The sequence below is a fragment of the Camelus ferus genome, chromosome 10 (genome assembly GCF_009834535.1).
Source record: "Camelus ferus isolate YT-003-E chromosome 10, BCGSAC_Cfer_1.0, whole genome shotgun sequence".
NCBI classification, from domain to species: domain Eukaryota; kingdom Metazoa; phylum Chordata; class Mammalia; order Artiodactyla; family Camelidae; genus Camelus; species Camelus ferus.
In genome coordinates this window covers 21,310,960-21,338,913 of record NC_045705.1, presented here as the reverse complement: position 1 = coordinate 21,338,913, position 27,954 = coordinate 21,310,960, and the positions used below count along the sequence as shown (strand labels likewise).

Here is a 27,954-nt window from a genome sequence, read left to right as displayed (position 1 = left end):
GACCAGTGCTGGGATACTGAGGAACACACGGGTGCTGTGGGACAGAGAAGGGGGGTCTAACCCAGAGGGAAGTTCAGAGAAGACTTCCTGAAGAGGTCTTGTGAGAATAGAGTCAGCTGGGTAGAAGTAGGGTACAGGAACCTGTGCAAAGGCCCTGAGGCAGGAGAAAGTCAAGCCCCATTGGAACTATCTGACCCAAGAAGAGGGAAGAAGCTGGGCAGTATCAAGAGATAAGCCTGGAGAATGGGCTGGAGGTCCATTTGTGACAGGCCAGCCTAACATGGCAGCCTTTGCCCTGGAGACCAAGGGGAACCACTGCAGGATGTTACACCAGGGAGTGACACAACCCACTGGCACTGAGACAGGTCGCCCTGGGCAGCAGCGTGGTGCACGGGGTACCATTCCTTCCCTGGACAACATACTTGCTCTGTCTTTCAGTGGTTACAGCATAGTGTACCTGCCAGGCGGTGCAGCAGGAATGGCAAATACAGTGCAGTCCAGTGTGACGGCTGCTCCCCAACGCCTCCTGAGCACCTACTATATGCCAAGCACTGTGCTAGGTGCTGAGGGGGTGGGGTACACGTGGAAACACAGATCCCTGCCCTCTAGTGGGGAAAATCAGCCAGTGAACAAAATAAATACATTCCACAGTATGTCCCATGGGGATAGATCTGACGGCAAAAAATAAAAGTAGGTCATGGAGTGTCGCATAGGGTAAGTATATGCAATTCCATCTCAGTGAGGGAAGGCCTCCCTGAGAAGGTGACTTTGAGCAAAGATGCAGATGAGGGCCTGAGCCCATGGACTCAGCACAAAGGGAGCAAATGCCCCTGAGGCCGATGTGCTTTCGAGTTTCAGAAAGAGCCAGGAGGTCCGTGTGGCTGGAGCGGAGTGAGCAAGGGGGCATGGCGGGGTGGGGGGCAGCGGGGCGAGGGTGCCATCCGGTGTCACCTGTTATTTCTTAATCATATACCACCAGGTGTCTCAGACTGTTGCTTACAGTGTGAGTTCTACTTTAACTCAGTATTGAGTTAATGCCTTGCTATTCATAAGCTCTACCCTCTTCGCTTTTACTCGTGTCCCTGCCAGTCTGTTCTCCACACGCTAGCCAGAAGGCTCTTCTTAAAATGTGGATCTTGTCCAACTCCAGAGTTTTGGCTTTCCTCTGTGAATAACATCCCACATCCCTACCACGTGCCCACGTGGCCTGCCGGCAGCCCACTACCTGGCAGCATCATCCCCTACCAGCCTCCCCGGGCACACCGTGTGCCGCCGCAGCCACGCTCACTCCATGCTTGGCTTTGCACGCGCCGCTCCTTCCCGCTGGAGCGCTCTTCCACCTCCTCACGTCAGTGTGTCTCCCCTCCAGGAGGCCCTCCCTGGCCACCCCAGCTACAGCAGGTCTTCCTCTGCCTTCATCCTCTATCCAGTGCCTTTCTTCCTTCATCACGCTTACAGCAATGGCGATTTGTGTTTCACTTGTGTTTTCGTGGCCCAGTAGTCCTCAACCTGCACGTGAGCCGGGACCAAGTCGGTCTTGTTCGCTTTCTATCTCCAGCTCAGAGCCCGGAACCAGGCACACAGCAGGTCCCCAGTGTTGGATACAAACACCCCTTAAACCCCCTGATTACCCCCGAAGCACGCGGCATGCTGTCCTCCACCACAAAGGTGCAGTGAGCAGCTGCTCACTTAGGTACCAGTTAAGGTCAGAGCGTGGCCCTACATCTCTCCCTACAAGGATAAATCGTTCTGTTGCAGATGCTGATTCCAGCTGCTTGAAAACAAGTGGCATCAAAAGTCAAGACTGTCACAACCATAGTCGAACAAGTAAGTGTAGAGATGCGATTTCTCATTGCTGATTTCTTAAAACCACTTTTGAGACAAAGTAATCTACTTTAATAAGCTTTGAAACTCAGTGTTTGAGTGGGATGAGTTATTTCCCAAAGAACATAGAGAAATTGACGATGACTTTTATAAGGTTATCAAAATCCAGTTTCTTTTTGCTTGGAAATAGTATTATGAGGGTTAAAGAAATTGTCTAAGCCTGCTGAGTTTTTGAATAAGGGTTTATCTCTCCTGGTCTGCCGTGGGTCCATCTCACTGACATACTTAAAGAAACCCCATGAGCTGGCAATTCTTTTAGCTTTCCCAGCACTGAAACCCATATACCCAGTGCAGAGGCAAGCCTGCTGGGCTTGGTCCTAACCACCTAATATGTATTAAATCATAATCCTCTAACCTGTGCTATGAGGTAAGTACTCTTATGAACCCATTTTAGAGATAACTAGAGAGATTGGTTACAGAACTAGAAAAGGTGGACTCAGGACCCAAAGCCAGGCAGTCAGAATCCAGAGCCAGTCTTCACTATGATCTAATAGAACAAGAGAAATACCGGCTTTTCATGAAAAACATAATTGTAGGGTTGGCTATAGCCAGACAGTTGTGGCTGAGGGATCTCCATACAAGCATACAGCCTGTCACAGAGAAGAATGAAAAGATCGTTTGACCGTCATTCCATTAATTCTGTAAGACTTAGTTGTTCCACTGAGCAGGGAAGGTCTGGGAGCCACGCGGTGTTGCTGGTCGATGTAAATGTGGTGTCTCTGCGGGTTTTTTTCTAGAAGACTTTTCACAGCTCCGTGAGTTTCCAAGTGGAGCGCTCGGTCCTAACTGGGAAATGACTCCAGGAAGCAGCAGTTCTCAGGGGTTAATGAGAAGCTGCACAACTCGTCTCTTAAAAAAGAAATTTTTTTTTTAATTCTTTAACTGACTTTTTTCCTTCTCAAAAGGCCTCCAAAGTTCTCATCTATGGGAATTTGTGCGAGACCTGCTTCTATCTCCTGAGGAAAACTGCGGCATTCTGGAATGGGAAGACAGGGAACAAGGTATTTTTCGGGTGGTTAAATCAGAAGCCCTGGCAAAGATGTGGGGACAAAGGAAGAAAAATGACAGGATGACATACGAGAAGTTGAGCAGAGCTCTGAGGTAAGTGAACGGCAGGAAACGCCGGGAACCTTCAGGCAGAGTTCTGTAAAACAGCCAGCTGGAGAAAATTCAACTGTTTTCGCAGCTTTTCACTTGATAATCAAAAGGTTAGGAGCCAACACTTTGGTTCCTAGTTACAGGTGGGATTAGGGTTTGTAAATTGACATGCTGTCCTTTTCATGCTCAGCAGTGTTCCCTGGGGATCATTCAGAAGCCAGGCCACCACACGCGCGCACGCACACACACACGCACACACACACACACACACACGTTTTGAACTGAATGTGGTGAGGTTCAGTCTTCAAGACGTCTGGGAAAGGTTTAAGTGTAAGTTGATAAGAGGGTGTGAAAATACCAGGGTAACCAGAGCCCGCCTCGTCACCGGAGAGGAATGAGGAGCGTGTTTGTGTTCTGTTGTTTTCCTGGGGTGTGAACCTCCCCCACATCTCTCTTCTGCTGCCTTTCACAGGTACTACTATAAAACGGGAATTTTGGAACGGGTCGACCGAAGATTAGTGTACAAATTTGGAAAAAATGCCCACGGGTGGCAAGACGACAAGCTATGATCTGCTCCATCAGCAAGCTCATTTTATGGATTTCTGTCTTCTAAAACAATCAGATTGCAACAGACACTTGAAAGTCTTTGTCTTTTTTTTAAACCTGTAAACGTGTTGATAAAATTTCTCCACATCTCAGCTTACACTTGGATTCAGAGTTGTTGTGGTCTACTTGCGGATGATGGCAACAACCCTTAAGAAATTCTTTTTTTTGGTTTTCACCCAAGGGGAGGGGGGATGACCTTTGATGGTACCTAGATCAGACATTACTTCCCGAATCAAGAGTTGCAGAACCACAGGAGCCAGTGCCATTGGCGCTGCTCAGAGACAAAGGATCCGATTCTGCCCTGAGAGACTCCTCCAGTGCTCCCATTCCAAAGGCTCCAAAGTTTTCACATACTTACTGTGGCAGCTCACAAAGAAAGAAAAAAAAGTAATTAGTTTGTAGTCAGTATAGTAGGAGGGGGTGCAATGTGGGAAAGACAAACATACTGTAGATTTTAAATCGTTAAAGTCAAATTCCATAGAAAAGTTTCTTAATTAGTAAAAGAGCTACACCATCAAGGTGGTACATAATTGGATTTAGCATAAGTTAATAGGAAGTTTCTTAACCAAAACATCTTTTTGGCCTCTCAGCAAAACGCCCATGGCCATCCTTCTGGAGTAACACACTTAAAATCAGGCACGTTCTTAATTCTCGCTGAGTTTATTCCCCCTCTACTCCTACGGGTGGGGGGCATCAGACATGCAAAGAGTTAGTCAAAGATGCTTGCCTCAATGTCCAAATCACGGCTGTTTGTATGATTCAAGTTATCAACACAATAAGCTCGTAATTCATCGATTCTGTCTGTGGCCAAGACGTCAACCCTTTATAGAACCGGGAGTGTCCTGACAGCTCTGTAATGTCCAATTAGATTATGCGTCCCTTTCATTTTGTCATCCTACCTGATGTGTACGCAAGCTCCAAAACACGTATTTCCTTAACAAAAAATAGTGGCGCTGAATTTACACCAGTGAATGTTCACGGGCTCAAGTCTGCACTGACGTTTTCTCATCATCACTGGTAGGTGAGCTGTTGGCGCCCTCCAGCTGGGTGGACGGCCCCGGACTTCTGCTTCCCAGAGCAGGAAGCTTCATGTGACAAGGCGCCAAACCACAATGCAGGCTGAGGGCCTCCGTGCTTACAGGTTCCCTTCAAAAGTAACTTGTTGTTAAAAAATGTGAATGACTGTAAAATAATCTATTTTTGGATTCCTGTGTTTTCCAGGTGGATACACTTTGTAAACAATGTGAATAAAATATTTAACACGTTACACTGTCTCTGTATTATTCCAGTCACCGATTCAGCAAAGCATTGACAATTATAGCACCTCTGAAGACCCTTCCGTGTCCTAGCATTTAGGAGATGCAGATTCCTACAGAGCCCCCCAGAGGTGTAAGAAACATCTGGAGTGATGTTGCCCACCACCTTTCCATCGCGAGACAGGGGTCCCCTCACAAGATGGAGCGCATGGTCCAGTGGGGTCTACAGATATGTTTTTGTTTGGTGTACATACACACAATTTTTTTTACTTGTGTTTTCAGCTTTGGTTTTGTTTCTTACTATGGGTTAGTTGCCTCATTTTAAAATCAGGAGATTTACAGACAAATCCAGATTCCAAATTTCTTTTTAAAAATCAGATCTGCACCACGAGGTTCCCTGTGCCTGTGGCGGTCTTTTCCTGGACCCAAGTGGAAGAGCATTTTGTCACCACTTCACGCTGCCTCAGGTGTTGAACTTTGTTCTTACACTCTTGTGGTCCAGTTTGGGAGGTTTTGGTTTTTGTGTTTCATACATCCAGAATGTGTTTACATCTTGAATTTGGGGACCCTGTCCTAGAGGGAAGTGGATCAAAGCTCACAGTCCAGTTGAAAGAAGAGACTGTCCAGGAAATTGGACATTAGCTAACGGGAGGGAAGCTGGGAGGGAGCTTTCAGGCAACGAGCTTGCCAGTGAAGAAGCAGAACCCAGAATCTCCAGGGGATGGCAGGGACTGAGGTCCAGCAGGGCAGGCAGTGGTGGATGGTACCAGGGAGTAAGTCACTACCTAAGAGATGCTGCCCCGCCCCAGAGTGGAGCATCCAGCAATTCACAGAACAAAAAAAAAAAAAAAAAAATTAATCCCTCTGCTACTCAAGAAGTTTTCATTTTATAAAACCTTTAAACTAGCATCCTTTTTGTACGAGTTTCCCAGGGCTGCCCAAGACATATCACCAAATCTGGTGACTTAAAACAATGGAAATTCATCCTCTCGCAGTTCTGGAGGCTAAGCCCAAAATTAAGGTATTGGCCAGGCCATGCTCCCTCCACAGGCTCTGGAGAAGGATCCTTTTTTGCCTCCTCCAGCTTCTGGTGGCTCCAGGTGTTTCCTCAACTTGTGGCTGTAAAATTGCAACCTCCGCCTCCATCTTTATATGAACTGCCTGCCTTCTTCCCTTTGGTCTCTTAGAAGCACACTTACCTTTGGGTGTAGAGCCCATATGGGTAATCCAGGATGATCTCATCTGGAGACACCTGCAAAACCCTTTTTTCCGAGTAAGGTCACCTTCACATGTTCCTGAGGATGCAACATGGAAACATGCTTTTGAGGACAGTCATTCAACCCACTATACTCTTTAAAATGTGAGTTTTACTGACACATGTAGCTTCATAATGCAATTCACTAAAGAAAGGAAAATACAAGGACTGTTTAAAATACCACACCTTAAGCAAACAATAGCAAAGCAAAACAACAGACAATACTAAATTCCCTTATCAAACAGTCAAACTAGGAATGAGTATTTCCTTTGTGAAAAAGGATCACAATGGAGTTTTCCATAGCAAACCCTCAGTGTGTTAATATGATTGATAAAAATTCTCAAAAACTCAAAAGTATACAGAACTTTTTGAGTTCACCTCTACTAACCTTTCACATCTTTAAAAGCCTTCCAATGGTTTTTAAGTGGAATTTGGCCCTTTGCCTTTTGGTGATATCATGAACTGAAGCAAAGAAATGGCCAAACAGCTTGCAAACTGTTTTTCCCTCAGAAAAGCCAGTGCTAAGAAGTTCTTAAAACTCGTTTCTGTAGCAGAGATTACAAATTAGAGCGATGCCCCTTTATCTAGGAAAGGAAAAAATTAACGTGTTTTAAACCCAAAATTCAGACATTGAATTTGAAGCAACAAGGTGATCCTTCAGTGTTTCTATAAGCCCAGATCAAGTCCCCCTTTGAGGTGAGCAAAACATAATAATAGACTTTAAAATTCCAGGAGTCGACTTTTAGAGAGTGGTGTGCCAGAAGATAAGTGAAAACGCCTTTTAAGAAGGTGAGAATGTAATAGGAAAAGGAATCTAGGTGTAGATGTATAACCGAATCACCGTGCTGTACACCAGAAGCTAATACAACATTGTGAATTGACTGTATTTCAATCAATCAATCAATCAGGGTGAGAATGTACGAAGTGGAAAGACCTGTCCACTCAAAAACACGCACACAAATGTGCACAGTGGCATGATTCATAACAGCCACAAAGCAGAAGCAACCCAAATGTCCATCAACTGATGAGTGGAAATAAAACACAGCTTATCCGTACAATGGAATATTATTTGGCAATAAAAGGAAATGAAGTATCAATATATGCTACGGCAGGTAAGAATCTTGATAACACTACACCAAGGGAAAGAAGCCAGTCGTGAAAGACCACATATCGTATAATTCCATTTAAATAAAATGTGCGGAGTAGGTAAATCTAACGACAGATTAGGTTAAGTTGGGGAAATGGTGAGTGCCAGCTAGTGGGTAGGAGATATTTTAAGGAGTGACAGACATGTTCTAAAATTGATTGCGGTGATGGCACAACTTGATGCCTATACTAAAAACTACTGAAGCGTACACTTTAAATGGGTGGATTTTATGGTATGTGAACTATATCTCAAAAAAGACTGGTTTCTTTTAAAAAGAAGGTTCCAATGATGAAGGTTCAAACACTGCTGAGAGGCCACGTAAGGTGAGGTTGAGGATGGACCACTGGGCTTTGTGCGTGGGTGCTAAAATACACATAACATAAAATTGAGCATTCTAACGATCTTAAAGCATATAGTTCAGTGGCAAATACAATTCATGCTGTTGTGCAACCATCCTTCTCCAAAACCTTTTTATCTTCCCAAACTGAACCTCTGTAACCACTAAATAATAATTCCCATTTGCCCCTCCCCTCCCAGCCCCTGGCAACCACCAGTTCTACTTTGTCTTTGTGTATTTGACTATTCTAGGTAACTCTTAAAAGTGGAATCACAGCATATTTGTCCTTCTGTGTCTGACTTATTTCACTTAGCATAATGTCATCCATGTTTTAGCATGTGTCAGAACTTACTTCCTTTTTAAGGCTGAATAATATTCCATTGTCTGGATATACATTCTGTTTATCCATTCATCTATCAATAGACACTCAGGTTGCTCTCAACTTTTGGCCCTTGTGAATAATAACACATTGTACACATATCTCTTCAAGTCCCTTCTTCCACTTCTTTTGGGTACATACCCAAAATTGGGATTGTTGGATGGGACAATTGGATTTTAGTGGCATGGAAGTCATTGGTGATCGTGGCAAAAGCAGTCTGCTTGTAGGTTCAAGAAAGGACAGAAGATAGTGAAGATTACAAGTAAAGGCAATTCTTTCAAGGTTTTTTCAATAAAGGGAAGCAGAATAAAGGAAGCAATAGCAAGAGAGGCTTATGAGATCAAGAGGGGATTTGAGAAGACGTGTAAGAGTAGGTTTGCATGCTAAAAGGAAGGATGCAGAATTGCAGAGCGGGCAGGAGGGCATGGACCAGTGCGTGTGTGGGGGGCTCATCTTCAACATGAACAGAACTCATCTGTCAACAGGAAGGGACAAAGAGAACATGGATGCTGATGCTGGCAAGTCAGAGGACTTTGATGAAGTAATAGATAAAGAAGTCATTCTCTCCTTGGTGAAATAGAGCAGAGTGCGAGGGAGAAACCAGTGGGAGAGTTTACTGAGGAAGTAAAGGGAGATTTCCCAGCAGTGCTAAAGGCCCACTTGAGGTTTGTGGTCAGATTTTTAAAAGCCCAGTCAGCACGGCTGTGGGGCTGTGTTTTGCTCCAGCCACAGTCATTTCCAGGGTAAGAAATGAGTAAGTGAGAGGCGCAGTTTACCAAGGCTGGGTTCTAGAGTAATTATCACTTTGAACTATGAAATCTAAACAGAGTACAAAGGGAAGTGAGGACATGAAGGGGATGGTGACCAGAAAGGAAAAACAAGTTTCGTTTTCTTGCATTCTTACACTTTTGCCATTATGGGCTAGCCATCACCATGGGTCCCTGTATCTTAATGTCACTTAAAAGGAATATCATTAGGTAGTATGTCCCAGGAAGTAAAACCTAACTGCAGAAGTTAACCTCATCCGTATTTACCTTTGAAATTACAAAAGTAATTTTCCAGAGTAAAACTGGGGTTACTTCCATGTGTCAGATTTTTACATATAGAAACATGCTGGATATATGTAATGTTAACTACCAACTTATTTTTAGACTACAGAATAGAACAAAGCAGAAAATTAGCTCAAAAACTCTGTCTTCGGAGGTGGGAGTACAGCCCAGTGGTAGAGCATACGCTTGGCATACACGAGATCCTGGGTTCAATCCCCAGTGCCTCTTGTTAAGGGAGAGAAAAAATAAAGAATTTTTTAAAAACCTCTGTCTTTGTGTTTATAGCCAGTATTCAAATTAATAACCTCTTCCCGCATCAAAGTATATTCATTTTTAAGTTTATCTTATATATTTAATATAGTAAAGAGATATAACTATAGTAAAGTTACTGTATTGAATGTATTCACCATTGGTTACAAATGGATAAATTTATTTTCTATGTCTACAAATATAATAGTTTTCAAGCACACTAAAATGCAGAAGGAATTTAAGCAGGAGTTTGTCAGGAGAACAAAGGAGTTTGAGCTAAAAGACTGAGAATTTGTATCTACTAATGGTCTAATGGTTTCCTGAAGCTCAAGAGAGCTCAGATTCCTGAGAGTAAGGACAAACTGGTTTTGAAGATCTGAGATGAAGGGAATAAGGCTTTCCAAGGAAGGCAGGTTTTCATTTCGTATTCAGAACTCATCTTTAAGGTGTTCCACTTGATTTTCAAGCATGACAGGCAAATACAGGTTAAAAAAAGAAAGGAAAAAAAAAAAACACTTGAGGTTCTGAACCCTCTTTTAAAAACTCATAATCAAAAGACTACTAGAACTCATCATGAATTCAATTAAATTGCAGGCTACAAATTAATATTCAGAAATCTGTTGCATTTCTACACACTAACAACAAACTACAGAGAGAGGAATTAAGAAAACTATCCCATATACAATCATACCTAAAGGAATAAAATATCCAAGAATAAATCTCACTAAGGAGGTAAAAGACCGTACTCAGGAAACTGTAAGACACTGATGAAAGAAACTGAAGAGGACACAGACAGATGAAAAGATAAACCATGCTGGCGGATTAGAATTAATACTGCTAATATGACCATACTACTCAAGGCATCCATAGATTCAGAGCAATTCCTATCAAAATACCAAGATCATTTTCCACAAAACTAGAACAAATAATTCTAAAGCGTGTATGGAAACACAAAAGACTTCAAATAGCCAAAATGATCTTGAGAAAGAACAAAGCTGGAAGTTCTCATTTCACACGCCCTCATTTCAAACTATACTACAAAGCTACAGTAATCAAAACAATATGGTACTGGCACAAAAAACAGACACACAGATCAATAGAACAGAAGCCCAGAAATGAACCCATGCTTACATAGGCAATTAATCTACAACAAAGGAGGCAAGACCATACAATGCGGAAGTGATGGCCTCTTCAATAAATGGTTTTGGGAAAACTGGACAGTTACATGAGAAAGAATCAAACCACACTACTCTCTCACACCATGCACAAAAACAAATTCAAAATGGATTGAATATTTAAATGTAAGACCTGAAATCATAAAACTTCTAGAAGAAAACGTAGGCAGTAAGCTCTTTGACATTAATCTTGGTAATATTTTGGGATATGTCTCCTCAGCAAAGAGAAACAGAAACAAAAATAAATGGGACTATATCAAACTAAAAAGTTTTTGCACAGCTAAGGGAACTATCAACCAAATGAAAAGGCCACCTATGCAATGGGAGAAGATATTTGTAAATGATATAATCTGACAAGGGGGTTAATATCCAAAATATACAAAGAACTCATACAACATTAAAAAAAAAAATAACCTGATTAAAAAGTGGGCAGAGGATCTGAACATACATTTTTCCAAAGAAGGCATACAGATGGCCAACAGACACATGAAACAGGCTCAATGTCATTAATTATCAGGGAAATGCAAATCAAAACCACAATAAGCTATTACCTCACACTTGTCAGAATGGCTATCATCAAAAAGACAACAAATTGCAAGGCTTGGTGAGGATGTGGAGAAAAGGGAACCCTTGTGCAGTGCTGGTGGGAATGCAAATTCGTGCAGCCACTATGGAAAACAGTATGGAGACTCATCAGAAATTAAAATAAAAGAAAATCACCACATGATCCAGCAGTTCCACTCCTGGGTATTTATCCACCAAAATTCAAAAGATCCATACATCCCTATGTTCACTGCAGCATTAATGATTTACAATAGCCAAGATATTTACAATAGCCAAGCTGTGACCTAAGTGCCCATCAACAGATGAATGGATAAAAAAAGATGTGATACATATAATGGAATATTATAAGCCATAAGTAATAATGAAATCATGCCATTTGCAACAACATGGATGGACGTAGAGGGTTATTATGCTAAGTGAAATAAGTCCGACAGAGAAAGACAAATACTGTATGATTTCACTTATACGTGGCATCTAAAAAACAAAACAAATAGACAAACATAGCAAAGTTGCCATAGGGGAGGACAGTTGGGGGCAGAAATAGGTGAGGGTGACTAAGAGGTACAAAATTCCAGCTGCAAAATAAATGAATCACGGGTATGAAATGTACAGTGTGGGGAAGATATTCAATAACTATGCAATGTCTTTGGTGATACATTATAACTAGACTTATAATGGTGATCATTTTGAAATGTATGGAAATACTGAATCACTATGTTATGTAACAGGAACTAACATAGCATTGTAGGTCAATTATACTTCAAAAACAAGCAAACTCATAGAAAAAGAGATCAGATTTGTGGTTACAATGAAGTGGGGAGGTAAGGGGAGGGGGGAATGGGATGAAGGCAGTCAAAAGGTACCAACTTCCAGTTATAAGGTAAACAAGTACTGGAGATGTAATATGTAACACAATAAATATAATTGCCACTGCTGTATGTTACATATGAAAGTTATAGAGTAAATCCTAAGAGTTCTCACCACAAAGAAAAAATTTTCTATTTCTTTAATGTTGTATCTGTACGAGATGATAAAGTTTCGCTAAACTTCTTGTGATAATCATTTCAGTGATATATGAGTCAAATCATTTTGCTGTACACCTTACTTATATAGTGCTGTATGCCAATTTTATCTCAATAAAACTGGAAGGAAAAAAGAAAAAATTAAATAAAACTCATAATCAGATAAGGAAATGAGCTAATGGACAAAAGATCTGAGGAGTTTGCTGTTTTCCAGACGGAATAAAGTTCAGGTCCCCTGTGCCTCAGAGGCTGTGTCTAAAAGCTACTGCTTTTAACAAATAACATACTTTCCTTGTGAAATTGGCATTTTCAATTTTAAGTGTATACATCTGATAGCAGATGATATGCAGATTAAGAGTCTCAGGACAGTCCAAGTTATATATGAAGCCTAAAAAAGTCAAATATCAGTCTTCTATTTTATGTATAGATCACTTTATTGTAAAAATATAAGCAAGTACAAATCAGTTTGTTGCAAAATCAATGCTGCATTAGCATAAGAGCAATTCCAAGTTTTAAAATATCTCATCAGTTCCAAGCAGGAATAAACCTTAGGCCATGATACTGAAATTATTTTCAAAAAACACCAATGCATTCAATGTGTTTTTCCTATAAGGAACTTAGAAAAGCTAAAATTCCTGATTGGATTTTTATCTTCTCTTCTTATATCATTATAGCCATATTTTAATATAATAGGCCAGGAGATGATACATAAACATTAATTTCATCAAGATTTTCTTCTTATCAAATAAAACCATATTTCTGCTAGAAACTTTCATTCTTAGTCATTTTAAGTGAATAATCAACTGTCAAAGGCAAATACATGTTTCCTTTAAATAATTATTAAGCCTTAACCTTCATTTATCCCTAGGAAAACAGCATTAAAAGCCATTATTATATTATTTGCTATAGAAATCTGGATTATCATTAGACAGACATAAGCTTGATTTTGCACGGCGAGCACAGGAGAATCTCCCATCCAGCGATGAGCGGGTATGTGTGTGAATACCATGCTTGGCCTCATAGGCAGACGGCAACGTGGTGTAGGATCAGGGCCCCTGACCCTCACAGGTTAGCCTTCTCTTTTGCAGACAAGTGAGAACCAGCCTGCGTAAAGGTGTGAATCGCGTTCTGTTCAAAAAAAAAAAAAAAAAAAAAAAAAAGACCAGCAGGTTAATTAACTCACTCAGCAGTAGTAACTTACGTATTTATCTTAGCTTTAATCTGTGCTCAAATCAAAATCCAATTCAGAATGTGTTCACCTTAAGCTGTCTTATATTGCCCTGGGATGAAATGAAGAGTATATGCTTTGCAGGTGAGTTAGTTCTTTACATGCCAAACGAGATTCTGAACAGCTGCTGAAGAAATCTAACAGTTGTCCCCAAGGAGACTCATCATAAAAGGAAACCCAGCTCCGCCCATCCAGGACACACATCCTCCGCCACAGCCGGGCTGCTCTGGGCTCACCTTCGGCTTCTCATCGTTGTATTTGTCCAGAAGAGCCTGGATGCGGGCCCCATACTCTGGGTGGACATCGCTGAAGTTCTTGACCTGAAATCAAGTGAAAATAATGTAAACACTACCGCAGCCCCTACGAGCCAGTCCCCGGTGTCTGCTCCACGGTGTTTACAGGGGAAGAAGCACACATCCACGGAAGCTCGAGCCACAGTGTTTACCTACATGAAGTAAGACCTGAGGGGCCAGTGAAAACCCAGACGCATACTGGCTGAGCAACCTTGGGTAAGTCATTCAGGCGAGCTCCACGCCCCATAAAAAAAAATGAGATAATTAAATCTGCCCCATGGAATATTGTGAGAAAAACACATTATGAGATGAGCTGCATCTACTGCATGTAAAGAGCTGACCTCAGAGTGACTCCACAAGTTATAGTCATTTGTACTAAGAAACAGGCCCATCAGTGGGATCCCTATCAAATTACCCAGGACATTTTTCACAGAACTAGAACAGATAATTCTACAACTTATATGGAACCACAAAAGACCCAGAATCGCCAAAACAATCATGAGGAAAGGGAACAAAGCTGGAGACATAATCCTCCCAGACTTCAGACAATGCTACAAAGCTACAGTAATCAAAATAGAGTGGTATTGGCTCAAAAACAGACATATGGATCAATGGTACAGATGGTCAATTAATCTTTAACAAAGCAGGCAAGAATATGCAATGGAGAAAAGACAAGTTCTTCAGCAAGTGGTGCTGGGAAAGTTGGATAAACAAGTGTAAATCAATGAAGTTGGAACACTCCCTCACTCTATACACAAAAATAAACTCGAAATGTCTTAAATATTTAAACATAAGACAGGACACCATAAAACTCCTAGAAGAGAACATAGGCAAAAAATTCTCTGACATAAATCTAGCAATGTTTTCCTAGGTCAGTCTCCCAAGGCAATAGAAATCAAAAATAAACAAATGAGATCTAATCAAACTTATAAGCTTTTATACAGCAAAGGAAACCATAAACAAACAAGTAAAAAAAAAAAGGACAACCTACAGAATAGGAGAAAATATTTGCAAACAATGTAACTGACAAGGGCTTAATTTCCAGAATATACAAACAGCTCATACAACTCAGTAACAAAAAAAAACCCAATCAAAAAATGAGCAGAAGACCTAAATAGACATTTCTCCTAAGAAGATATACAGATGGCCAAAAGACACTTGAAAAGGTGCTCAATATCACTAATTATCAGAGAAATGCAAATCAAAACTACAATGAGGTATCACCTCACACCAGTCAGAATGGCCATCATTAAAAAGTCCACAAATAATATATGCTGGAGAAGGTGTGGACAAAAGGGAACCCTCCTACACTGTTTGTGGGAATGTAATTTGGTGTAGTCACTGTGAAGAACAGTAGGGAGGCTCCTTTAAAAACAAAAATAGAGTTACCATATGATCTAGCAATCCCACTCCTGGGCATATATCCAGAGAAAACTCTAATTGAAAAAGATATACACATTACAATGTCACAGCAGCACTATTTACAGTAGCTGAAACTTGGAAACAATAGCCAAGACATAGAAGCAACCAAAATGTCCATCAACAGATGGCTAGATAAAGAAGGTGTGATAGATTTATCTGATGGAATACTACTTAGCCATAAAAAAGAATAAAATCATGCCATTTGCAGCAACATGGATGGACCTAGAGATTATCATACTAAGCAAAGTGAGTCAGAGAAAGACAAATACCATATCACTTATATGTGGAGTCTAAAAAATGATACAAATGAACTTAATTTCAAAGCAGAAATGGATTCACAGACATAGAAAACAAACTATGGTTACCAAAGGGGAAGGCGTTGAGGAGGGATAAATTAGGATTTTGGGATTAATAGATACACACTACTATATGTAAAATAGATAAACAACAAGGTCCTACTGTATAGCACAGGGAACTGTATTCAACACCTTGTAATAACCTATCATGGAAAAGAATATGAAAAATAATATATATATACACACACATATCTGAATCACTATGCTGTATACCAGAAACACATTGTAAATCAACTATACTTGAATAAAGATAAATAAATAAACAGCGACAACAAAGAGAAACAGTCCCAGACACTGCCTCAACTGAAAGTGAGGTATATGAACACCAGCACCTGCTGGGTAACTTGACAGACTTTCCAGCAGGAATTCTGGCCATGGGCTGATCCCAAGCATTCGAGAGGAGACAGGGCACCAAGAACTCACAGAAGGCCTTGCAGCGTCAGCATATGTGAGAATAGAAGGCCAAGGGTTCGAGCCCAGTTCTGCTACTTACAAACTGTCTTATTCACTCTCATCAGTAAGATGAGAAGAAACCTGCCCCCCATATCACACAGCAGTTGTCAGACTCTGCCCGAGACAGCAAGAAGTACTAGCACCAGACGGACTTAAAGGGTTATCTTTCCTACGCACACTTGTTACGTCATGTCTATAACATCACAAGGGAGACAGTTACAGACATGGACCTCTGTGCACAGAGAGAGTGCCCAGCCTGCTGGTTACCTGTCTCCAGGCCTTAGAACACATGTCAGACAGCTGCCCCTACGAACAGCAACTGAGTCAAGGAAACAGCAGGCGCTCCTAACTCTACCAGAGTGACCCCCGTGGCTGGCCAGAAAACCACTAGTGAGCACACAGCACAATGAGCTGCCACTGGAAATACCCTGGCACCTCAGCTCAAATTTCAGCCTGAGTTTTGGAAGCAGCTCAGTTCTCATCCCAGAAAACACAAGTTTCAAGTTGTTTCAGATGGAGGGTGTCAAAACATCAAGTAATCAGGTACACCTAAAACCACAAAAATGTACTCTGTATTTTTTATCATCTAAAGTCTAAGCAAAATTTTGATGGACAATACTCTCTTGCACAGAACTTGGTTACAGTCAAATTAAACAGCAGAGGAGACAGCTGACCCACTGGACAAACAGCTAAAGGTCAATGGATATGGCATATTTACTGGCGATAAAATATGGAGAGAAAATAATCAGAGGTTAATTTGTACTAATTTTCTAAGTCTCCTTAACTCAAGTACAACAGAAAGAACACTTCCTTTGAAGGGTTCTCTCACACAACTGTAATCTCTTCTCCTGCCAGCAGGTGGCACCCTTCAGCTGACAAAGCACCACTCACCGCTTTCTTCTGGATGAAGAGCTGCGCGTCTTTCAGGTGGCCAGCAATGTTCTCACACAGGCGTTTCCTCTGCTCCTCGTTCAGTACTTTCAAATAGAAATCCCGCACCTGCTCAATGAAGTTAGCGTGCAGAGACTCAATTAACCACTTTACCACGAACAAAACTCACCCAAAACGCCACTTTTGAAATGAAAATGTGAGATTTGTCATTGACATAAGAATGAAAAAGAATTTAAGAATAATTTTAAAATTACAGGTGAAACCATCACATGCTGAGTTCCTCACTTTTTATTTTATTTTAAGCAAAACAGGAAGAATTCAGTTGTTGGTAATAGCTCATAATTTCTTTTTAACAATGTCCTTTGCAGTCAGTTTATAAATCTATTATCAATAGAAGGCAGTGTAGCTTACAATTAAAAATACCACTACAGAGTGGGGGAGGGTACAGCTCAGTGGTAGAGCGCGTGCTTAGCATGCATGAGATCCTGGGTTCAATCCCCAGAATCTCTGTTTTGAAAAAATGCCACCACACCTTAATACTGACAAGTACAGAATGTGCAAACCGTCGTCAAATGTAAGCTTAGCACAATATATTCTCTTTTCAATTCATCCAGAACCAAAAGGAAAACACTCTAATTCATTAATCTATGTCCTTAGTTATTCAGAAGCCAAGATTTCTTGGAGAAGACAGACGTTAATAGTGATATTTTGTTTAGCTTATTTGGCTTAACTCTAAAGTGATTATCAATAGGTTAAAATGAAAAATAAGAGCTTAGCATTAGGTCTATGAGTTCTAATGGTCCCTGCTTAATTCTGAAATCAACCATTTCCAGGTTACAGCTATGATTTTATTCTATCATTTCTTTCATTCATTCATTCAACAAATACTCATGTACCTATAATGTACCAGATGCTACTCTGTGTACTGTTCTATTAATGTTTATAAAGTCCAAAACTATCCAATGATCCAAAGTAGCAAATTCATAAAATGTCAAATATTCGTAGCTTTTCTAAGTTACCAAATATCAAAACAACATTTTTTAAAAATTTGAGCAAAATTTAAATCTTATGCCAAAGTTAAAAAATCAGTCTTTCTATATCAATGCAATCCAATCAAAGTACTGCATTATTGGGGTTCCTTCAGGTTTATCTTAAATTCACTAATTCTCTCTTCAGCAGTATATAACATATTGTTTAAACATCCACTGAGTCACTCTCACTGTTGGATTTTTATTTCAAAGACTGTATTTTTTTGTCTCTAGAAATTTCTATTTGGTTCTTTTTCAAATCTATCTGGCTTTGTTTTCTCACATTCTATTCTTTATAGATAATATTCCTTTCTGTATCTCCTTGAATGCTGCATACACGTCTATTTTAAAGCCCCTTTTAGATTTTCTATGATGCATAGATTCTTCCATCTACTGCTTGTACAGTTTCTCAGGGCATTGAATTTCCTTGCATGTATTGTAACTTTTCCCTGTGACTCATCTTCAACAGGAGTCATTCTGCAGAGGTACCAAATATGTCCAAATTGTGAAAGTTGTCTTCAGGGGGTGATTTTTTTTCATCATCTCTGCAGAGGACTAACAGGACTCACTGATTCACTTGTTTCTCAGCTTCCACATAATTCTAAGTGGGAGAAGGCCGCACGGACCTCATCTGAACACAGCATGGGAAAGGAGCCTCCGATTTCTCAGGCTTGACTGCTTTCATCTAGAACCCACATGCTTTCAAGCTGCATTCTCAGTCTGGTAGGTAGTAATTCAATGGGGTACGAGTTCCTGATTCTCATCATTATGTCAAGAGACCAGTTCTAGCTCTCTGCAACACAGGAAGCCTATGGCCTCAAACTCCTAGCCCCTCGGACAAGGCATAAAATCTTAATAAGATATAAACAGGGTCTGGTTACCCCCGTGAAATAATATACCTTCAGTGTTCACGCATTACTGTGATTCCTCTCTTCATTTCTGGGACCTGGAGATTGAACTTTCTTGTTAATTAGCTCAACTACATTCTTTCATTTTAAAATTTCTTTAATCTAGCATGTCTATGTGTGAGAAGTAAAAGAAAGTCCTTCTATAGCACCTCAACCTACTATCTTGAACTAAAAGGAATTTGGTCCTGCAATTCCACTGGTGTGCCAGAGAGAGCTTGCTCGTAAGAGCAGACTGTCAAGTTTTTAGGAATTTTGTGAGTGAGCTGTTAAACACAGTCATTATTAAAAATTAGATTATATAACAAATGAACTTAAATATAAAACAGAAACAGACTCACAGACATAGAATACAAACTTGTGGTTGCCAGTGGGTAGAGGGGTGGGAAGGGACAGACTGGGAGTTCGAAATTTGTAGATACTGACAGGCATATGTAGAATAGATAGACAAGATTATACAGTATAGCAAAGGGAAATATATACATGATCTTGTGGTGCCTCACAGTGAAAAAGAATGTGACAATGAATATATGTATGTTCATGTATGACTGAAAAGTTGTGCTCTACACCAGAAATTGACATAACATTGTAAACTGACTATAACTAAATAAATCTTTTTTAAAAATAAAATAAATATTTTTTAAAATAAAATGTTTTAAAAATTTCAAAGTTTAGCATTAAAAAATTAGATTATGTAAACTTATAATTAAATAAATTAATTACAAACAAAAGTAATAAACCCTTAAAACGTATCACTTCCTAATTAATACATATTACCTATGTTCGTGAAGCTGTCTGTGAGTATTCTGTCTCTGTGGTGGAAACAGATACAGCAGTGTGATACTGAACCACGTCCCAGTGTCACTGGTTCAGTGACATCATGTTGGTAGCTTAAAATCAGCCCTACGGAGTATTTTCATCATGAAAATCAAACACTATAAACCAGAGCTCTTTCCCCAGGGAGCCAACTGTTAAATATTTATCAATAAAACCCATATAAAACACTTGCTCTGGGGGAGAGCATGTGCTTAGCGTGCACAGGGTCCTGGTTTCAATCCCCAGCACCTCCATTAAAAAAATAATTAAAAAAAAAAAACTCGCTCTGCCAGAGATTTAATTAATACACAGTTTTAAAAGGTTAGGAAAAAAGCACATGTACGTACACAAAGATAAACCACATGCCTACTTCAGCACATGACACAAGACGACCACAATGTCAATAGCTTGTAACCCTTATCCCCTAACTGTAGCTTCAGCTTCACCACCGTTCAGGAAAAGGCAGTTTGGGACTTTGAAGGCAAACTGAAGAAGTCTCTACAGAGATCTGAGTTGCCTCTTCTCATGCCTGGCTAACAACCCCCACCTATAGACAGCTGGACTGCTCGCTACAGGAAGGCATGGACTCCACACATGGGACGGCTGTTCCATATGATTAACCAGATGAAGATGCTGAGCTGTTTTATCTGCTTCAACACACTAACCACCTTTAGGAGTGGGACCAAATTCCTTTGAAAGGAAAGTCACATTTTTACTGGTCTATATGAAGTGAGAGAATGATTTTTTTTTCTTTTTCAATGTAACATGCCTACAGTAAAGGGTACCAAACGTAAGTGTGAAATTCTATGATTTTTCAGTGAATATCAATGTGTCACAATCACCCAGATCAAGACAGAACATCACTCACACCTCAGAAACCCCCCTACCACACCCCACCACAACACGGTCATTATCGCCTTTCTCCAACTGCCTCCCCAAGGATAATTTTTTTGACTTCTAATACTATAAATGTGTTTTACCTCTTTTTGAAATGTACACAAATGGAATCATACAGTCCATATTCTTGTGTCTCGTTCTTTTGCTCAGTGTCATGCTTGTAAGATTCATCTATGTCACTGCTCCTTGAAGATGTCATTAATTTTCATTGCTATACATTGTGGGAATATACCACTGTTTATTCATCCAAGTTTTGTTGATGAACACATGGGTAATATGAATGAACCGTGCTGTGCATGTCCTCTGGTGCTCATGTGTACACATTTCTATTTGAGGATCTACATAGGTGTGCACATACGAGGTCATACAACACGTATATGTTTAGCTTTAATGGATATTGACAAACAGTTCTTCAAAACGCTTGAACCAAATTACACTCATATGAGAGTTAGAGTTGTTTCTTGTCCTCACGATACTTGGTACACAGTCTTTTTAATTCTAGTCACTCTTGGTGTGTATGTAGTGGTAATTCTTTGTAGTTTTATATTGCGTGTCCCTGATGACTCATGAGATAAAACACCTTTTCATGTTTTTCAGTCGTTTGGATGTCCTCTTTTGTGAAGTGCCTGTTCAAGCCTTTGCCAATTCTTCTATTCATTTGTCTGTCTTCTTCTTATGCTCTGTAGGAGTTCTTGAAATATTCTGTACATGAGTTGTTAGAGAAATTTCAGATCTCTTCTCCCACTCTGTGGCTTGCCTTCTGAGTCTCTAAATGGTTTCTCATAATGAAGAGAAGTTCTTTCTTTCTCTCTTCATGAGCTAGTCTTGATAATACCAACTGCTCTATCTGCCAATTCAGTAATCCTCTCTTCAGCTGTATTTAATCTCCTTTTAAGCTGATTTACTAAATTCTTAATTTTAGTTGTTGCATTTCCCAGTTCAGTATGTCCATTCTCTTTTTTTATAGATTGAAATTCTCTTATTAAATTCTACATATTTTCATCTATTTTCCTGAACATATTATTTGCAGTTATTTTAAAAGCTATATCTGACAATTCCATTATCTGGATCTCCAGTAGGTTTGTTTCTATTGTCAGGGTTTTGTTTTTTTCCGCCTTCTTGGTTTTCAGTTATAAGGTTTTATGTACTGGGTATGCCTAACAGTGTATTCTGAAAGCTGGACATTTGCATATGAAAAAACATAGAGATAATCTGAGGTTCTATTTTTCCTCCATAGACTTTAGTTTGCTTCTGGCAGACAGTCAGGATAGAGGTCGAGATCGCCTAAACCCAGTCTAAGATTACGCTGGTGCAACACTGGATTTGTTTTTGCGAAGGCAAGTTGATTTCAGGTTTGCCCTTATTTCTAGGCATGGCCCTTCAGGGTTCCAACTGAATGTCTGGGATGTTAACTGGAGACCCTCTTTCTTAGCAGGCCCTGAACTCCAATTTTTATCCCTCCAGACCCATGAAAATGCTGTAAACTCTGCTCAGCATCTTGGTCAGCACTTAACAAAGTCATAAATGCCTCATGAGAAAAGAAGACCAAATGTCAAGCTCATACCTCTGCACTTCTTTTCTGTCCAAAGTCCTGTCCCCTCAAATCCTTGGTGCTGCTCAAGCTCTCCAAAGCCCTCAAACAGATGCTTTTTGTATTTTATCTAGCTTTCTGACGTTCTCATGAAAGGACAGACCTGATACAAGCTAGTCTGCCGCAAGTCAGAGGCTTAGTCCAAGTGAGTCATTTTTAAGAGTATAAATCTGGACCTACTTATTTATATTTGATGTGACTCTTATAGGATTATGCCATGAAGCTCTAAGCAGTGTCATGGCTGCTTAAAAACTTGAGTCCTATATAGTGATGAGAAAATCTCTCAAAATAAGAATGATCATATATATAGTAAAATTCAACATGTCAGCAACAGCCTCGTTGCCTAAGTTAATTTTTGCAGAGGTTGTATTAGCTGCTTTAACATTGGAATAGACCTCATGTAGGCAAAACTCTCTGAGAGGCAGGGCTTGTATTGTTATATACTTGGTATCACTTGCATCACCAAGGATAAGGCAGTTACTATAAAAGGCTCTCAGGAGACGTTTAATTTCATCTAAATATGGTTTACATCCTACAATAAAGTAATTTCTTTTGTATATACATTTACACACATAAGTGCCTTACAAATAAAGATAGCTTCACAGTGAATTAATTCATGTGTTTAAGTATATTTTACTTGGAACCCACATTTACAAATTGAGAAGCCAGAATAGGTCCTATTCTAATTTAACTACGTTTACCACCAACTACCCAAGCAGAGCCCTAAGACAACTACACTTTGTAGCTTTATCCTCTTCCTGTGTGCAGTGTAGGCTGCACTGAGCACATTATGGAGGCAGCTGCTTTTAAAAGTCAGAGGGCCTCTTCCACTGCATCTGCTAAAAGAGCAGCCCTCAGGCAGCCGCAGGTGACTGAAAAGAGGGTGGGCACTTGACCCCGGGCAGTTAAGTGGCCAAAGGCCAATGAAGCAACCTAGAGTGAAAAGCTCAATCAACTCAATCCAATTTCCTCTCCAGAATCTCATATAGAAGTACTGAGAGAAGGAGTAAAAAGGCTCCCCCCCCAAAAAAAAGTTAACACATGGAGAAGGAAGCCATAAAGAAGAAGAGTTCGGCCATGGGCAAAGTAAAGCTACCACAATGTTAAAACACAGCTATGAGGAGAAAAGAGGGGGAAAGAGGGGAGGACATGGTAAGAATGAGCAGCTGGTGCTGGAGAGCAGGGGCAGAGTCACGTGAACGGTGTGCCCGGCACCGGAACCACCCAGACTATGGCCACTGAGGCTCTCAGAGCTATTCTGAGTCCAGTTCTAGTCCCTGAAACCTGGACTGTCCTCAGATCCTTAGATTCGGCTGTCCTTAAGCTTTACTTGCCCGTTTCTTAGATTTCCATGAGATCGCTGCTTCTCCAAAGGCCTCCATTTATACCCCCTCAATAAAATTTGGGAGAACGGAAATGAGTCTCCATACCTCATACCAAAGAGCAGAGTAACACAACTCTTCCACTCCATCTAATACAACAGGGACTGACTTATGACTATTAGAGGTGTTGCCCCTGCATTCAATTTAAGGCACTTTAAAGGGGGGAACATACGCAGACACTGACAAGAACGAGCAAGCGCCAGCCAGAGCAGACGAAGGAGCCATTACCTGAGTGACATTATCCTCATTGGAACTGTTGTAGCGCTGCACGTCCCCAGAATAGCGGGTGCTGTGTTCCAGGGCAGAGCGCTGCTGTTCCGGGGCACTAAAGCTGTTGGGGTAGTAATTTGGAGCCCCACCTTTAAAGGAAAACCACACAAATTCACTTGGGAAGATGAAAAGTGAAGCAAGTCTGCAAACAGTCAACAAAATAAGAAATAAATTCAAGTGGCAATTATGTATACATGCATATGTATATGCACACACACACACACATATACATGCCACGCACATATAATTTTTAACGCCCCATAGTTAGCTAAGGCAGTACTCAGATCCTTAGAGAACACTGCCATCTGCCAAATGCTCGCATGGACTGTCTCACTCTGCATCTTAATGAAGAGATTTCAAATTTCCTTTGAATGCTTCAGACGGTCTCATCTCTACAGTCTTCTGATGCTTATCAGTACAAATACATTTATACAGGTTTGGTTTGGCCCCCATAAAAGATGAGGCCCGAAGACATTTCAAGTTGGAAGGTTTCATTTGGGCATGGGCTCAATTCAAACATGGAATCTCAGCATTCTTGGGAGCAACTGAAGGTTCTAGCTCTGCTCTTCCAGTGGACACGTGAACTACACCTAGAGATGCTCACTGACTGCTGCAAGGTGACGTGGTGGTCAGCGGTGATCTGGGATTTTTGTCTTTTCCCTCCCAGCATGTACTACACTCCTATCACAGACCTCTATTCGCTATTCCTTACGGTGTTTTAAGGTTCTCAGGGCATCTTCCTTTTACTGACCAAGACTTTATCCAATTCCAGCTTCACTTTCACTTTCTTCTACAGATAAATTTTCAAAATATTTTTCTGAAGTTTGATATTTCTAGTATGTCAGCATTCATTTATCTGGACTTACAGAAAAAAATAATGACAAATACAATCAAAACATTATTATGACTTCTGGAATAAGTTATGAGGCTTTTTTTTTCCACCTTGGCATGTTTATTTTCCCATCTATACTCTGATTTGGCTGATATTAGCAGAAGCTTGAATGATCAGAGCACATGCTGCCTAACCAGAAAAGGTAGCCTGGAAACATAGTAAGTGGCTTGAACAAACTAGTCTGGCATTAGAATTTCACCCAGCTCGCTGCCAGAATAGATTATCCAGGGTGAATAATCAGGAGATGCCTGTGTATCACACTGATCAAGGTACCGAGTGCATGGAGGAAGAGAGGGCACTACAGTACCATGGAGTACAGGCATCAGCCTAAGAAATTCATTGTAGGTCAGCCCCACCTCCATGAAAAGCAGAGTGCTCCAATAAGGAGCCACCGCAGTAGTTTTCTGAACGAAGAATTAGTTCTTTGAAACGTGCCAATTGAGTAATTTAAAAATTCTGTTCTCATAAGCTCTGATCTTTACTCAAAGTTGTCTTCAAGTCATTGACTACCTGAAACAATTAAGCTTTTTCATCAAACTGCAAGAGCACAGCCCAAATGTTCTACTTTTAAAACTAGGCAAAAGTGTGTCAAAGTAGTTTTTTCTTAAGTATGCCACTATCATGGTAAACATGAAGCAATTCCTTATTAATGAAGTTCCAAAATATACATGAACCTCTCTGATACAGCCACTCTCAACAACAAAAGGACCAAGGAATATAAATGAAAAGAAATCACTTCAGAATAAAAATGCAGAAGACAGACATAGCAAGTATCGGTTACTTTGAGTAATAACACACCTCATACTTCTGTAAACCTCAGAGAGCAGAAATATTGCAAACACCTAACACAGTTAGTGAGCATGTCAACTTAAATACTTACAAAAGGCTTAATGATAATGGTAGCAAATGCAAGACACAAACTTATATATACAAATAATCTTAAATGTACAGAAGTATTCACAGAAAAGACTGTCAAGAAATACAGCAAAATGCAACAGTTCTGGCCTCTGGATATTGTGACTATTAACGAGTTTTTCTTCTCCCTTCTCTTCCTTCCCTTATATTTTCCACATTTCCTTTAGGGTACATGTACTGTTTTTATCATAGAAAAATAAACTTTGTTTGAATATAGGTATTTATAGCTATGAAAATGAATAACCAGTAAAACTTCTGAAGGGATCAGATGCCTTCAACAGGAAAATAAAAAAAAGGAAACTGAGATCTATGTTAAACTGTGGAATATTAAAAGGAAAAAAACATTAATCAAGCATTCTCTAATTAGAATAAGTAATCAGAGACTTTTTGAACATGGCCAAAAAAGAGTAATGAAAAGAAAAAAATCAAATTTGACAGATGAGCTCCAAAGGACAAAAGGCAGTGGAGTCTCATCTCACCAGTTTCTGTGAATCAGAGAGGTGGGGGGAAACCCCTGGATTTACTCTCTCTCCCATCTTCTAACTCCTCTCCCCTCCCCCCCCCCCCCCCCCCCCACCCCCCGACTTCTAGCTAGACATGCTCCTTCAGGGCCCCAGCAAAGCACAAAGAGAAACAAAAGATGCAAACTCTTAGCTTTTGCACTTCCAAGAGTCCTGGTGACTTGAGTGATTTTAGAGATTGTCTGCTTTGAGAAGAGGCTTTAAAGCCTGCTCCCTAGGTTGGATGATACCCTATAACAGCCAGTGTGAAAGCTCTTTCTCCCTGCCTTTCACTGTCAGATGGACAGCAAGTAAATCTGAGGTGGGAACTCTCAATAAAACATACAAAGTAGATAAAAGGACGGAGAGTCCTCAGGCAGTGTAAACCTTCAACGCTGGGCAAAAATACGTGGTTGGCAGGAGCACCCGTGGGGCAGCCTGGAAAGCCCTGGGCTGGTGCGGCCGCCGGCCCGCCGCCTGCTCAGCAGTGGCCCCGCACCCGCGAAGTGAGCTGCGGTCCCACACCTACCCTGATTGTCCAGCATGCACATGGGGCCGTCACGCTGGTAGTTGGCCACTCGAGCACGGTAGGGACAGTTCACAGGTATCTGAAGATAGTTGGCTCCCAGGCGGTGGCGGTGAGTGTCAGGATAGGCAAACAGGCGGCCCTGCAGTGATAAGTGAAACAGACGGTGTCTGTGTGCAGTAACATATAAAAAAGGAAAGGTCCATAAACTGCATTGTCAAGGTTCCAGCACAAAGCACCACATAACCCTGCCCATCCCCCCAGTAAAGGGCACAATCTCTTTTCTGTCATGCAGTGAGTTCTCCCTAATTGAACAGTCCTTAATCTTCCGTGCCATGTGGCCAGACATCCACACATTTTCACATATGTTCTAGATAATAACTCCTTTTTCCCTCAAATAACAAGTTAGTGCCCCTCTTGCAGTATTTCCTATTCACAAGGACATACTACACTGTAAGATAAATTTGCAAGAACCCAACTAACTGGAACCATGAACTAATTCCACTCCTCCCCACTTTCTCACTCCAGGGATCAAACTTTTGCTCTTAACAAAGGAGCAAATTTCAACAAAACCAACTGTAAAGACTAAGCTGTGCTCTAACTTTACCAACGAGACAGAAGATTCCCTTGAGCCATAGGCAACTCTCGGATATGGCCTCGTCATGTATTTCTGGTTTTGAGTCCCCTTATGGCTTATAAGGCATCTCCACTCCACCTGCAGGTCAAGACTGGGAAATGGGCCCAGCGAGGCCATACCCTGGCTCCAGCCTGAATGGAGGCCTTACCCAAGGCCTGAGCTCCTTGCTGGGCCAGGGTGAGAAAGCAGAACAAAGCTCTCCCACCCAAGCAGTCAGGCCAATTTCTTCGCTCCTGGTAAACTGCAGAGTATGGGAGTGAAGAAAGGCTGCGCCTGCATCACCAGTACTCAGGGGACAGTCTCAGTGACTTTTCACCGAGGTTGGGCTTACCGCTTTGATTACAAAGTGTTAATATTTAATGATGACCTTGTTGAAAGGCAACTGGAACATGGTCTGTTACTGTAATACAGCTACCACCCAGACACTCATTAGTTCTCATCAGAGTGATTTCCAAGTCCTCCCAGCTGGCCCTCCACTTCCAGCCCCTCCTCCAACAACAACATCCTATACGTTCCCGCTGAAAGACGCTTCCTAAGGTCCCATGCAGGTTATATTACTGACCTACTCAAAAAGCCTTGAACAGTTCCTCACTGGTCATCAAAGGGCTAAACCCATACTACAGTCCTTCCCTGATGTGTGGCCCCTAACACGCTCCGGGGTATCAAAACTCTCAGCGAAATGACCTAAGGAGTTGTGTGGAAAACTAGGCTAGGAACTGATAATTTCCCTGAACCAACTAGAGCTCCTTCAAGCAATCTCAACAGAATGCCTCATACATTCATTTTCTCTTATGGTCGAGAATGGGTCTTTGCTTTGGGGTCCTTCTCCCCGGGGCCAGGCCTCCACCCAACACTTCAGTGCTCAACTAATTCTATTAGACTTGGTGTTGCTCAACGCCTCCAGGTCACACTGTGGTCCCAGAGACCCACA

The 27,954-nt window shown here is 41.0% G+C and overlaps 2 protein-coding genes across 5 annotated transcripts in view; one reads left to right on the top strand and one right to left on the bottom strand.

Moving 5' to 3' along the window:
• ELF5 (E74 like ETS transcription factor 5) overlaps window positions 1-3,963 on the top strand; it is a 38,201-nt gene extending 34,238 nt beyond the window's left edge. For 3 of the 4 annotated variants that reach the window (XM_014568066.2, XM_006195046.2, XM_014568067.2), the window contains exons 5-7: window positions 1,759-1,827; window positions 2,790-2,985; window positions 3,455-3,962. In XM_014568066.2, the coding sequence (XP_014423552.1) occupies window positions 1,759-1,827; window positions 2,790-2,985; window positions 3,455-3,551 (362 nt within the window). In that variant the 3' untranslated portion in view covers window positions 3,552-3,962. Of the gene's footprint in view, window positions 1-1,758; window positions 1,828-2,789; window positions 2,986-3,454 lie in introns of all 4 variants that reach the window. The other variant, XM_006195047.3, reaches the window with a different exon arrangement.
• An 8,473-nt stretch (window positions 3,964-12,436) lies between these two features.
• Window positions 12,437-27,954, bottom strand: part of CAT (catalase) — a 38,562-nt gene continuing 23,044 nt past the window's right edge. Inside the window, exons 9-13 of the mRNA XM_032488443.1 lie at window positions 26,390-26,528; window positions 23,512-23,642; window positions 16,665-16,772; window positions 13,486-13,569; window positions 12,437-13,149 (exon numbers count right to left, since the gene is read on the bottom strand). Coding sequence (XP_032344334.1) covers window positions 13,084-13,149; window positions 13,486-13,569; window positions 16,665-16,772; window positions 23,512-23,642; window positions 26,390-26,528 — 528 coding nt within the window. The 3' untranslated portion in view covers window positions 12,437-13,083. The remainder of the gene's footprint in view (window positions 13,150-13,485; window positions 13,570-16,664; window positions 16,773-23,511; window positions 23,643-26,389; window positions 26,529-27,954) is intronic.